This window comes from Lissotriton vulgaris, chromosome 3_1 (genome assembly GCF_964263255.1).
Source record: "Lissotriton vulgaris chromosome 3_1, aLisVul1.2, whole genome shotgun sequence".
Taxonomy (NCBI): Eukaryota; Metazoa; Chordata; class Amphibia; order Caudata; family Salamandridae; genus Lissotriton; species Lissotriton vulgaris.
Genome location: NC_141689.1, coordinates 1,373,274,631 through 1,373,289,732, shown reverse-complemented (window position 1 = coordinate 1,373,289,732; position 15,102 = coordinate 1,373,274,631). Strand labels below are relative to the sequence as shown.

The window sequence follows — 15,102 nt, the reverse complement described above, 5'->3', positions numbered from 1 at the left end:
GGCAGCAACACAGCCCTCTTCACATCCAGGGGGATACTCCTCCCCCCACATCAAATGCCGGCCAGCCTGTTGCTGTCTCACCTACTCCTCCCTGGTGTCAGGACACTTCCCAGACCCTGTCACATCCAAACCCAGACAGTCAATACACAACCAGGCAGAGGCACGCGGGATGGTTAGGACAAGAAACCAGCCACTTCACAAAATGATGTGTTATTAAATTCTGAGTTAACTAAACTCCATCTCTCCATCCTATGCCTATGGGAAGACATACCGGAAACATGTGACAGCATTCCCCGTTCTGTCCTATGGGCAAGATGGCCTTGCAACATTGAAAAACGAATTTAGCGGTATTTCACTGTCAAGACATGGTACACACCTCAGTACATCTCCTACCTTTCACATACACTGCACCGTGCCCAGGGGGGTACCTTGGGTCTACTATAGGGGTGTATGATGTGCATAGAAAAGGGAAGGGTAAGGCCTGGCAAGTGAGTGCACTTGTCAGGACACCAAGGCAGTTAACAAACTGCACACAGGCAATGCAGTGGCAGGCCTTGAGATCTCTTTTTAGGGCTACTTGTGTGGGTGACACAATTAGTGCTGCAGGCCCACTAGTAGCATTTGTATTAAAAGCCCTGACACACATAGTGCACTTTACTAGTAAGACAGGCATACAATTCTGGACAACCAATTACCGTAAAGATTTACACAGAGAGCATATGCACTTTAGCACTGATCAGCAGTAGTAAAGTGCCCAGAGTCCTAAAACCAAAACAAACAGGTCAGAAACAATTCAGGAGGAAGGCAAAAAGTTCAGGAATGACCCCGCAAAAAGGGCCAAGTCCAACATCGACCATCTGCTATTCTCCGGTACGATTGATGTAAAAGCTCAGTGCTCTTCTACGGTCCAAGCAATGGAGTTTCTTCTGCTCCTTATATGAGAGAGCTGGAGCGAACAATGCCAGTGTGATGATATTTTTGCCTACGTGAAATGGCAACACCACTTTCTGCAACAAGGACACATACTGTCACAGAACTAGTTTGTCTGGCAAGAAGGTGGTGTACGGTGGGTTGACAGAGTCTGAAGCTCACTTATGCGCCTCACCAATATTAAGAGGATGAGGAATATAGTCTTGAGGATGGAGAACACACAAAGGAAAGCTATGAAATGGCTTAAAGGGAGTACACATCAATTAATTGAGCACCAAGTTAAGGTCCTACCATGGAATGAAAAAGGGAGAGGGAGGACACATATGTTGTAGGCCTTTTAAAAAGTGCATCACAACAGATGATTAAAATAATGAGGTGTTTGGGGTACAGGCCATTAGCACTGCATCATCCGCATAAAATAAAGCAAGGACTGCTGTGAACTAAATTTGATTTGCTCAAACGCTCCGTCCATCATCCCCTTTTGTATCGCTTTGTTCGCCCTAAGTTGGCAGGGTATGCTCAGACGTGAGTCCCTTGCTCACTTGGCCACTGGATTCATAATAGCCTGGCTGATGAGGATTATGAATCCAAAACCGGTCCCAGGATGCTTGGCAGTTCGGGCTGGACTGTTCCCATGAGGCACAGGGTCAGACTGATTTGCATATGATCAGGTCTGAACTCGGGTGGCTGAGTGAGCTAATGAATGGTGATGGATTAAACCCAGATCAGTTGACTGGGGGTGAGTGTTTGATTTGCTCAAACGCTTCGTCCATCATCCCCTTTTGTATCGCTGTGAACTAAATTATTGGCACGTCCAGGTCATGTTGTGTCAGGTTCTTATTCAAAATTTCAATATACAGAACAAACAAGTTGGGAGAAAGGACACCGTCCTGGCCCACTCCTCGCTTTAATTTAAAAGGGGCAGTCTGTTCATTGTTGGAACCAAAACACATCTTAGTTTGCAAATCCCTCTGCAAATCAGCAAGAAAGTGCACAATTTTGATTTACCCGATCAAATGCACAAGAAAGGCCCATGAAGGCCATGATCAGAGGACATTGCTTCACTATTGTATATTTATTGATGATCAGGTGTATATTCAAGCATTGTTCTAAAGTGCTCAAGCACTCTCAGAGCCCTTATTGGCAAGGCCTAATACCATCATTCTTATCTGCCCATTCTCTGATTCTGTTGGATATGATCCTGCCAAGAACTTTGACAGTGGAATAAATTAAATAAATAGGTTGCTGCCTAGCCCCCTGTTTAAAAAAAGGATCAATGGTTGTCAACGACCAGGGTCTGGATATACAATTCTCTGAAATGTTATTAAAAATGTTGGGGAGTAAAGGAGCCCAAAAAGCAATGTTGGCTTAAATAAATGCAAAGGGACCCCATCTGGCCCTAGCACCTTACATTAGAGGCTCTCCTTCATGAAACAAATTACCTCACATAGATCTATGTTCAATCCATTCCATTTCCCACAGCAAGGATCATGGGAAGATGTCAGACTATCATTTAAACATATGGATGAATGATCTGTGAGAAAATGAGTGAACCACTGAGCTTCACTTAAAGTGCACTTAAACTACATAGATTGATGCCATTCACTGTAAAAGCACAGATTTTGCTCCAAAAAAAGTTTAGTGCTCTTAGATTCACAAGCAAATATCAACTGATCCCAATTTTGCTTTTGGATTGTTTTCTTCCTGTTTTTAATGCATGCTTTATATGTCACCCTGCAAGTTAAAATATCCACTGGGCCCCTTGTAGTGCTAGAGCACTCCCATGTATTGTTACCACGTGATGACCTTTGACTACCATTATTTTAATTGACTTTTGATGTTTTACTTTATCCTAGCTTGAATGTACACTGCGTGTGCCTTGTTTCCCTTGAAGATTTCTTACATGTAGTCTTGTAGTTTTAAAGTGGGAGAGCTTTCACAGTATAGAACAGCCTTGCCAGGAACAGAACATTTGGGATGTGCATTTGAAAGCATGATAGAGTGGTGTGGAATGGTCTTCTTGGTCTTGAAGTGCTGTGTTATAAGCAGTGGTGCTCGAAAGTGCATTATGTTGTGCATTGGGAGATGAAATGTGTGATGCTTTAGGCAGTGGTGCACAGATGTGCATTGTGTTGTACATTAGGAAGTATTATGAAATTCTTACTATTGGCTTTGACATTCCCTTATGTCATCTTGAATTCTGACCTTGTCTTGCTTGAGCTTTTTGCACGCACAGACAGGCCCCCAGATTACTCAAGTTTTTTAGGTTATTCACGTTCAAGGTTGTTGTATTGACTGTACTGCCTGAGACTTTCATGAACTTCACTGGGATAACGTGTGGGAAGTGTGCTTGGTACCTTTCAGAGCAGAGATTGTTGTTGCCAGAGAAATGTGTGGAAAGTACAGTTCTGTCAAAATACAGGGGCCTGACCAGCTTCTGTCTTGACCTTGACACAGACCAGTACAGTCAGCTCAGCCTTTCATAACAGAAGAAATAGGGCGAGGTTTATAGAACCTTCTCCTCATGTTGAGTAATTGTATTAAAGGCGGGAAATCTTGGCACCCAGATGGGAGCTCGTTTCCTGCCTGGGCTGTCAAAGGGCTCCTCCAGCTTGAGTTGACAAGGATGTCGAGTGAACGATAGGTGCAATGTTTTGTTGTTAAGTATTGACTTTGTGATGTGTTAGTGAGTTTGTGTGCAAATCCAAGTCTCCAGTGTTTATAATCATCTGAGGTGGTTTCATTGTGATGTGTGAATGTTTGCGTGCACATCCAAGCCTTCAGTGGGTGTAATCATCTTATGTATTTAGTGTATGTATCTTTCTGATTTCTTTCAGCGGACGTCCGGTATTATCTGCTTTTGTTCCATTCCAATTGTTATCTGCTTGAATTTCATTGCATGTATTTTATTCCATGTGTTTAAGTGTGATATTAATGCTTGCACATTTATATATACATATATATCTCTATATACATTTGAATGTTGTACATTTTACATCTGGGAAAGACTTTTTGTTAGAGAGTGCTGCCCAAATAAAACCCAATGCCTTATTCTGAAAACAGTATTTGATGTGTTTCCTTCTATAAAAGTGAAATCCCTTTCCAGGTGGTGTTTCGTTTTGTTTGCTTTGTTGTGTTTGAGCCTCCGTGTGAGAGGGCAGTTTTTTCTTCTAGGAGTCTAGGAGGGTTAAGTAATATGCCCCTTGGTATTGATTTTAAAGCGACCCATAGATGCCTCCTGGCAGCAGAACAACTGCCATGGAACCAATTTGGGGACAATTGGGATATATCATGTGCTGGCTTAAGCAGGGATTGGTAAATGTCCTGGCATAACCCATCAAAAGAACCCACTAATAAAGCATCAGGCACATGTGTATGCAAACAAAAAAAAAGGTTGAAATGTTGATGAATAAGTGACTTTAAAAAGCCATCAGGATCAGATAATTTCAAGACCAGACTAACACCATAAACAATAAGTATCATTCGAAACCAAGTGAAGGTCTGGAGTCAGAGAGAAAATGACTGCCGCAAGACAGCTGTGATCACCAAAAGAGTTTTGTATGATATCACAAGATATCAAAAAATTCCAAACACCATGGGAAAAGAACATATCGACTATAACTAAGTGACACCCGTTACGGCAATAAGTGGGGGTTTGGTAACTGCTTCTACATTCATGAATGTTTATCAAATCACACACACTGATGTAGTTTGCAAATTCCTGCCCTCATGGGTCGCAGGGGGCCAGAGCCACACAATCAACATGGTGAGGGCCAGATTGTGTGAAAACTTAAATCCCAGCCTGCAAACAACGCAGATAACTGAATGCAGGCTGCAAGCATGAATGCCATTTGTATTATATAGTTCATCAATAAATTGAAACAAGGATTCAAAATTACCAATGTGACTGAATGAGTAAAATCATCGTTATAAAAATGTATGAGTTAAAGCCAGAAATCAAATCAAAATTGAACCCAGAAAACCTGAATATACTGATCATACATATTCAGAACTGTAACCATATCATTCCACAAAATCTTATACCAAGTTGCCAGACCCCCCTAGGCCCGCTCACACTATAAGGAAATAGCCAGAATAGAATTAAGCCATTACAAAATAGGTTGGTAACAACCTTTGTTTCTCTGGATAATGTAATGTCGTAGGTATGAAAGCAAAGCAAACACAAAGAGATGAAGCAAGCCACTCTGCAGAATAATTTTTGTTCTCAGCCCTGCAATGTTCCAGCTCAATAAAATCAAAGTAGGGATTGACACATATGAATTATCAGCTTGTGTGAGCATAGAAGAAAGATCCTAAGTTAAGAAAGTAACAACAACCGCTGGCAATACAGCTGGTCAATCCAAACTATCCAGGCTCTCCAGGGGGGAGAATCTATTACATGTCTCAATGACAGGCTTGGCAGAACCAACCCGCTCCCTAGAGATATGACCATATTTCACTTGAAAAGGGTTACAGGGAAGCTTTTAGAAATAGCCAGGTGGTAGAATCAATGCAAGTATTGTTCTTCGAGGGAAACCTGTAAATGGCTAAGAAAGTGCTAACAAAGCTGGGCCTCCCAAAGTTAAGCACCACACAGTTACTGTCCAGAGATTCCCTAGAAGGACCTACTCAAGAAACTCTACCGGTGTTCAATATTTGGCTGGATTCATAGACATTAAAGTTCAAGTTCCTTGTCAGCCAATGGACAATTTTGAGTTTTAATTGATCCCCATTTTCAGATGACCCAACAATCAGAGCTGGGACATTTTCCAAGATGAGCACATAGGGATGAGCTTCGGTGGGAAGGCTGAATAACAGCAATCTACCAAGGCTTAAGCTTGTACCCGGTTGACCCGTGAAAGAAATAATCTGCTCTGACATAGAAGTAAAAAGTCACCTGGGTTGAGGATTTGTAGAGACAGCAGCATTTGCAACCGTAGCATTCACATTTAGAGGGTTTGAAACAAGTGTAATTACCACAGATGGTAAACTAGTGGTGGGTGGTTGTCTTCCCGACATGTTGCTGCAGAAATCCCTAAGCCAGGTAAATAATTGTCTGGAAGCGGAGCCACCCTTTTCCCAAATTCACACAATCTTGATTCAATCTTGGCCAGCTGTGATGGTGAAGGAAGCAAAAACACTTTCAGCAGGGAGCTCAGCCTAGACCAAAGCTCGTTCACCAAAGAAGATTGTGATGAAATTGGCCTAAAAAGATCCTGCCTATTGGTCTTGGATCTGGACAGACAAGCTGCCTTCCGTTTACGCTTGGATACAGGGTGGTCATGGAGACCCTAAGGTAGAGGCTGAAACATGCCATAATCCATTCTGCTCAACATTTTATGGCAGGGTTTGTTATGTCAGTGATGACAGAGACCATGAGGGAGATCGGAGGTGGCAGAGATTAATTCTCCCCTTCAAATGAGAGTGTTCTCTCAGCCAACTCTATCTCCTTAGGTATCATTCCAACCGAATCGTCAAGAAATTTAGCAATCATTGACCCCTTGGCTGGTATGCATGTCAAACTTGTTGTCTTACACCTGTCCAGAGCAGATGGTAGAAGAATAATGTACGCGAAGGAGGGGTGGCTCAGCCCAGCCTTGTGAAGGTGTGGATGTGCTCAGACGGTCTTGCTCTTCGCCAAGTGTTTGCCTGGGCATGTCCAGCGCAGTGATTGTGAAGCATTCTTATGAAGGGTCAGCTCATGCCACCTAGACCCACAGGATTATGGGCCTTGTAGTCCTTATTCTGGCCCCCCGTGGCTAGTAGCCTCAGCATCCAGCAACCAGAGAAAGTGTGTCCCAACGAAGCGTCCTTGTGGCGGGTCACCCTTTTATTTCAAGGTTTAGGATATCAAATACTTGTTAGTTTTAAAATACTTTGTATTGATTGTTTGTTAGTGCCATGTTGTCCTCTGGAGGTATCTTGCACTCTACACGTGGAGATCAGTGGCATGGACCTTATATGTATTCTGTTGGCTAGCAATGACAGTAAAGAGACATTTTAATTGGGAAATGCAGAACATATAAGCAGTTCACCATTTCAAAACAATGAGAGATAGATTATCAAAGGGTGGAGAAGCTCTTCTGACCAGGAGATTGTACTCATTGGCATATACAGTGCTATAGTATTTCTTGACTTTTCAAATTTGTGTATCTTCAAGGTTCAAGGATTTTATTTCAAGGTTGCCTTACATATCTTATATTTGAAAAATTAGACTGGAAGAATGGGTTGTTACTTGTGAGGGCGCATTGAGAGTAATCACTAATGCTGAATACCTTAGCTCTGGTAGGTCTACAGCAATGACGATTTACTTGACATCAAAAAGACCTTTCATGTCAAGTTGATTACAATCCAAGGGGGCCCAGCTGAGGACCCTGATTCATGCTTGTCAAATTACTCACATCAAATATCTTAATCATTTCATGGCAAGCCTGGGGCAGAGTACTTTGAAGTATGGGTTTGCAGAGTTAAAAAATCTACTGACTGGGAACTTTGCACTTTTTCAAACTGTCAGCTTTGCAGAGTTTAAAGCTCATACATTTTTTTAATGAAAAAGGTACCTTTTGCAGCAACAGGAAAGGAATCCCACAGCCGCAAGCGATCATGGGTGGACAAGCGCTCTCAGGCAACTATCTCGTGCCCTGAGATGCGTTTCAGGTGAAGTCAGGATCTGGAGCATCCTAGCCAGCGCTCCCTGCATTTTCTACTATCATGCAGTGCCATGCTTTACACATCATCCCCTTTCAGGACCACTGCAATTCCCTGCACCATGTAAATGTAAATGTGCACCACACCAACCCTTGTCCCCTCCTTGGCACCTCATACACCTCAGAATGGGAGGACTGCAGAGTCACAGCTCAATTCTCTTCCGCAGTACATTCAATCTAAAGATCATCCTACAGCAAGACATTGTCACTTCTGCAGACGGGCTCGGCCTTGCAACGTCATATCACGCAAAGTCATATGAAGTCAGAAACCTTTACGGACTAATGGCTAGATAAATGCTTTGCACACCCCTAACATTAAGCAGAGGCAGGGACTACGTTTTTTTTCTTGATATCCTGTCATTTCCCTTTAAGTGAGAAGTCCGAGGGAAAGACGAGTGTCGAAAATAAAATCATACCAATGCAGTATTTCTTGTTTAGAAGCAACTCTCAGTCAATAATAAAGTTGGGCGGATGAGAAACAGTAGATGCATTTGTGATGTTCATCTAGTATAAAATGTTTTACCTGCAAACCCTAAAGAGGTTAAAATGGCTTCCCTTAACAATGTGGTCCAAAAACAATATTGTTATGAGAAATGTTAAAAGTACTGGTAAAAACTTTAAAAGTAAATAAATAGCAGTTCAAGCAAGAAACGACTGGTAAGCATAGGAAAAGAACTGAACTGTCATAGAAACTTTACTCAAAGGGGCAAAGAGTCACAGTTGAGAGTGAGACAAAACCTCAGAACCAAAACTTAAAGACATTCTGACAAAATGTTTTCAGGGCACAATAGAGATTAAAATGTGGTTAAGAGCCAGCAGTCAGAAAAAGAGAACTATGGCGGGTAGTAAGAACAGGGTGGGGAGAGTTAAAATTGTGACTACGTCAAGTGATACAGTGAGTAATGTTAGCTCCCCTAATAGCCAGAGTATCTGAAACATATGCTGAAAGATACTTCAAGAGTTTCTTGTGAATTAGGGGCGTTTTACTAGCTGTGTTACTTTTTCCAGATCCCAAAGCTGAATACATTAGAAATCAAAAATGTTGCGTGTCTTGTTGCCATTAAATGTATATTCTTCCACTCAGCCAACTGAAAATAAATAAAGAAGATGAAAAGTTCTGTCTGACCTTTATTGATTCCACTAAGCCACTCTTTTGCAGTCAGTGCTGGAAGGCCTCCAGGTGTGAGCGGATATATGTCGTCCTGGTACGAATCAGACTGCAAAAGACAACAGCAACATAGAATTAAGAGACAATATAAATTGCACACTCCTGCTTATTCTAGATTGTTTCCTCTGCAATTCCTACCCATTGTTGCTGCTAGACACGTTCCTAAAGAAACTAACATCATAGTACCACGCTCATCCGATGCAGGATGCCTAAGTGATGGGTTCCAACGATCCCCGCCATTTGACCGCCTCCCGCAGCGAAGATGGCTGCCTTCAGCTGCTCACTCCCCCCCCCACCCCCCCCCCAGTTTAGTACAGGGTAATAGGCAAACCGCTGATAAGTCAAATTGTTTGTCTGTGGCGTGCACTAGAGATATCACTCCCCGACAGAGGTGTAGTAATCAATAAGCAGTCCGCGACACCCAATGTGAGTGTCAACTCTCCAGGCACAACCTCTAAAAACAAACAAAGCGTTTTAAACAAAATATTCCAGTGAATTCAGTTCATATAGTGATATTCTTGATCATCACGAATATTTATTCCATGTTATTATTCACATGTTTTCAAGGTTCATTGAGTCAAGTTGAATTATTTCCAGGTATCATTCCAGATACAAAATGTTCAATTCATCTTTAAACCAAGCATCACCCAATGCATTTCGGACAAAGTCCTTCATCAGGGGCAGTCTGTAAATAATACAAATATGATCCTTGTAAGAAATGCCAAAAATGTCTACTCGATAAATTCATTAGCCAAAAACTCAATATATATGACAAAATGGAGAGGCAGAAAAGTGTGAAGATAGCGTAAAAGGGATAGGTGAGGAAATTAGAACCAAGACGGTGCCATTACGTGAGATAAACAACTATACGCAAACGATTCTGTGAAAGGGTGAAAACGTGAGTGAAACCACAGCAGTAGAAATCCTATTACCAAGAGGAAACATGCATATAGGAATTTCAGCAGCAAACATAATTATAACCTAGATAGCCACAGTGTAGTTAATGAGATAGTTAAACGAATGTGCGCCAGCATTGAAAGAAAAACTCACCAAAGATTCAGCGTGGAGAGACCCCACAACATCGTGCGTCCTTCGCTACGAGTGAAAATTAGTCAATATCGCGTGTGCGTTAAGAATCAAGGGAACGTGCGGATAGAAAGAGGACAGAAAACTGTGGCTATATTGGAGTGGTGCATTGCACGCAAAATGAAACACAATAGTTTAAAATGAAATAATGGAGATACAACCTTACAATTATGATGAAAAAATATGATGGGAAAAAATATAACATGTGATACGTAAAAAATGCAACGAAGCAACAAATATACAACAAATATAGTGAGAGCTGAAAACTGAATACTCAAAGTAAACTGCAATTCATTTAAAAATAACAAGAAAATTCCATCCGGTCATTTAACCCATGAGGTTTAGCAGATTGCAAAAATTTAACCCAATGATTCTCACGTTGCAAGAGGAAGTTATTATTGTCTCTGCCCTCACGCTTCTCCACCACTTCCACAGCAGCAAATCTAAGTTGACTTATGCTATGTCTGTTGTCCTTAAAGTGTATTGCCACATTAGATTTTACATTTTCAGTCCGAATGTTACTTTTGTGTTCATTAATTCTCGTTTTTAATTTGCGAGAGGTTTTTCCAGTATATATCAAACCACATGGGCATTTGATGATGTAAATTGCATTCTCAGTGTCACAAGTCGCATTAAACCTTAAGTTTATATTCGTCCCTTTCATTGGATGTTTTAAGGTGGGTCCCTTGATTAGATTGTTACAGTTTTTGCAATTGAGACATGGTTGATTGCCCTTGTAAACAGTCAAAGTGGATTGTTTGGGTCTGGTAATGATTTCTTTCAAATTGTTACCCCTGGTGTACGCAAAAAGTGGTTGTTCTTGAAAGATCTGTTTGAAATCTAGTTCTGTAATGATGATAGACCAGTGTCTCAAGATAGATGCTCTGTATGCTTTAGAAACTACTGAATATTTCGAAACGACCACAGGTCTTTTTATGGTATCCTTGTGTGTAGGATATAATGCCTCATGCCGGCTCATTTTGTCACAATGTTCCTTGGCATTTTGTAGGATTGACTTGGGATAACCCCTCTCTTCAAAACGATTGATCATATTGGCAGCTTGTTCCTGAAATTTATTAGGTTCTGAAACAATTTGTTTAACACGTAGGAGTTGAGAGTATGGCAAGTGATTCTTTAAGGCCGTCTGATGGAAAGACCTATAGTGCAAGGTATTGTTTATGTCTGTCAATTTCCTGAATAAGTTGGTTTCAAGACGATTTCTGATGCGACTGATTTTGACATCCAAATAGGTGATGGATTCCTGACTGAACTCATACGTAAATTGAATCCGGTCATTGATGAGGTTCAATTGTGTTAAGGCTGACTGTAAAGAATCTAGATCTCCCTGCCATAGAACAAAGATATCATCGATATATCTTAAAAAAATCATGGCATGTGTTTCCCAAGGGTTACGGTTCAAGATGTGATTCTCCTCAAAGTACTTCATAAAAGCATTCGCATAGACCGGTGCGGCACAGTTGCCCATGGAAGTACCGGACAACTGTATATAGCACTGGTCATCCCATGAAAAGTAACTCTGGTACAAGGTGAAGTGCATCAATTGCATGATAAAAATTTGAAAATGCAAATCTAAACCAGAATGTAACAGAATGTTCTCAATGGCTTCCATGCCAAGATCATGTGGTATGCTGGTGTATAGAGATTTAACATCTATAGAACACAGCCAAATGGAGTCTTGTTCTGAAAAAGAGATATCATTCATTTTATGCAAACAATCTGTGGTATCTTTGACATAAGTGCGTGAAGATTGAATTAACGGTTGCAGATATCTGTCAATAAACTTGCCTGTGGCCTCATGGATGCTCCCTCTCGTGGACACGATGGGCCTGAAAGGAGGTTGTGTCATACTCTTGTGCACTTTAGGCAGCATGTACATGCTGGGTGTTTTAGGATTGCTTGGAGTTAAGAATTTCATAGTTTTCTGATTGATGATGCCATTGTCAAGAGCTGCTGATAAAATATTCAATAACACTTCCATGAATTGGCCAGTGGGATTATACTGTATGACACTGTATGTATTGGTGTCAGAAAGATGTCCTCTGACCTGCGAACGATAGAAATCTGTATCCATCAGCACTAGGGCTCCCCCTTTATCTGCAGACTGGTAGGTTATTTCAACCTTGTTAGCTAAATTGTTGAGAATAGCATATTCTTTGTTGGTCATGTTGATGTGCTTTTTGTTTCGCTTGTAGTTGAAACCTGCAATATCATTTGCTACCAGATTTTCAAAAATGTCAAAAGACAATGGGGGCGTGGCTAGCAGCCGACGATGGCGGCAGCAAACTAGAGAGGCTCCCGTAGCAAGGCGGCTTCCCGCATCAATCCGCATGCCTATCCTCTCAAAAACGATCCCTGAAGGGGTGCTCCGGGTCCGGTGACCGAACGGCATTTGGAGGAGAAGTTTGGGAGCGTTGACGCCCCGAGAACGGGAAGAAACATCGACCTCAGAGTGCGGCCTGGTGGCGCGTGTGCAGCCGCGGTGGCTGGGTTGGGACCTGCCCGGACGTAAGCGGAGCCTTGTCGGCGCTGTAAAGCGGAAGTGCCCGTGGCGAGCGCAGATCCACGACAACGGAGCTGGGAGTCTGCGGATCCTTTCAGATCGAATGAGGGTTTGCATTATCGCTCCAACGTCAAGGCACTACAGTGAACGAAGGAGGCGCTAAGTGTAACTGAAGTGGGAGAGAAAGTGCGTACTCGCCGCCATCTTACATCCCGTCCGCCATTGTAGGCACAAACTCTCTCTCCGAAGGGACTGAACGCCATCCTTGAAGCTCAATCCTGAATAACTGGTGCGTCTAACAACTAATAAGACTGGACACCGCTGAATTGCGGGCGGCCTGGCAGACCATCCGCCGTGAATGATCCACCGGCAGCACGCCGCGGCTGCCTGAACGCGCCAGCGTGTCACTATGGCGGGGAAAGGACTCAGAAACACCACCACTCAGGCTAAGCTCGATAAATTCACTTATGATAGACAATCGCTCTCCCAACCGGAGCAGCGCAAATCTATGGGCAAAGGTACGGAAGGAGACGGGGCGAAGAAGGCTACCCTGGAAGACGTCTTGCACGCCCTGGCCCAGGTACAGGAAACGGTGGGAGCGACCGCAACAGAAGTGACCCTGATACGAGCGGACCTCCAGAAGATGAGTGAAAGAGTGAAGCAGGTGGAGGTGGTAGCTAAGTCATTGGTGGAGGATGTCTCGGACCTACAGGTCGCAATGGAGAAACTGCAGGCCGACAATAAGCTGCTCAAAGAAAAGCTGGACGATCAGGAAGGTCGCTCCCGGCGGAACAACGTTCGCATTTTGGGGGTCCCGGAATCTGAAACCAAAGGAGCCATGGACTTGTATGTGGAAGATTTGATAAAGAACCATCTAGCCCCCAAGGGACTTTCAAACTTCTTCACCGTGGAACGGGCCCATAGGGTACCAGGGGGAACGCCTAAGCCAGGGGCCCCACCACGTCCGATCCTGGCGAGACTTTTCAACTTTAGAGACCGCGACACCATCCTCCAGGCAGCCAGAGTGGCACCAGCCATTCAAATTCAAAACTCGCGGATATCCTTTTTCCCGGACTACACAGCGGAGGTAACGAGACGGAGGAGAACTTTTTTGGAAGTAAAAAAGACACTGCGCGAACAAGAATTGCCGTACTCTATGTTGTTCCCAGCCCGGCTACGGGTGGTCGCCGACAAGAAAGTTTGTTTTTTTGACTCCCCTGAGGCAGCGAGAGACTGGCTTGAAGGATGGCGCACAGTGGAACGCAAATCTGATAGAATGCGCAACAGACAACGGAATGATAGCCGGCCTGGCTCACAGACTTCAGTTGGAAGGAGCGCGAGTGCATCGCCGACGCAGGGCCTGTCCGGGGCTGCCGGGGGCAAGTAATGTCATCAGACCGTGTAATGTTTGGACATTGACTCCCTGACACATTGTTTGCTCATGCAGGTCGTTAATGGACGCCGGCCTGGGTACTCAGAGGGCTGCAAGGGAACCGCCTGCTTTGGGAGACACTCTTCCCCAACGTGCAAGTACTCTGTTTGTGGGATGGGTCAAGCGCTCTGCTCAGTTGGGGTGGCGGGCAGTTGGAGGTCCGTTAAGCAGGGAGGCAGGGAGGGAAGGGGTGGGGGGGGGTTGTTCTTGTTTCGTTGGAAATTCACTAAGTTGGTCAGGAACTGGTGCTTACATGGTGCGTGGTGTAACTAGAATGTTATTACTACAGGTACGATTGATCCTCTTTGGATGGTTTGCATGTGGCTGCGTGATTAAAGATGGCGGATGAACAACTAGTTACCGCGGGGAATGCTGGGTTACGGTCACATGGTTCCTCCCTTAGAATACTTTCCTGGAATGTGAGGGGACTAGGGGATAAGGTGAAACGTGGCCTGGTACTAAACGAGCTGAAAAGGCACAAACCCTAATTGGCACTCTTGCAAGAGACACACTTAATGGGAGGGGCCACTAAGGCCTTAGATAGTAAAGGGTACAAGATGATGGTGCATTCGGAGTTTTCATCGGGCTCCCGGGGTACGGGTATTCTGATTAAAAAATCCTCACACTTCATTCCACTGAGCACGAAAACTGATAGTCAGGGCTGCTTCGCAGCGTTGCTGGGACAATAGGATGGTCGCCCTCTGACAGTGGTTTCGGTATATATCCCGCCATCCCTTCACTCAATAATGCTTCCAGCCCTTGGTGACTTTTTGTTGTCTCTCCCCGAGAGTGATGTCGTTTTGGGTGGGGACTTTAATGCATCGGTGGATTTACAGCTTGATAAGTTTCCAGCGGCAGCTTCTCCTGGGGGACCCTCTCGGTTTCAGCGATTCCTAGCGGCAATGGGATTGGTTGATATTTGGCGTCACGTTCATCCACAGGACAAACAGTACACGTTCCACTCCACTGTCCATAACAGTCTTTCCCGGATAGATTACTTTTTGGCTTTAGGAGAAGGAATACAGCGCGTAGACACTGCAGACATACACCCTTGAGGCATCTCAGATCACTCCCCGATGACTCTAACCATTTCCACCCAGGCAAAATCGCATATCCGCATATACCCCATTCAAGCGTCATACCTCAAAGTCCCAAAAATCAAGAAAGCTCTCCAGAAGGCTACAGCGCAATATTTTGATGAAAATGTGGCAACTGTGGCCTCCTCCGAGGTGTTATGGGAGGTCTACAAGACAGTGCT

General features: G+C 43.7%; 1 protein-coding gene across 2 annotated transcripts in view; it reads right to left on the bottom strand.

The window, feature by feature from the left end:
• Window positions 1–15,102, bottom strand: part of CORO2A (coronin 2A) — a 433,064-nt gene that overhangs the window by 62,821 nt on the left and 355,141 nt on the right. For both annotated transcript variants that reach the window (XR_015309352.1, XM_086961842.1), the window contains exon 10: window positions 8,764–8,854. Coding sequence is in view for 1 of the 2 variants with exons in the window: in XM_086961842.1 (XP_086817968.1) it covers window positions 8,764–8,854 (91 nt within the window). In the remaining variant the exon portion in view is untranslated. The remainder of the gene's footprint in view (window positions 1–8,763; window positions 8,855–15,102) is intronic.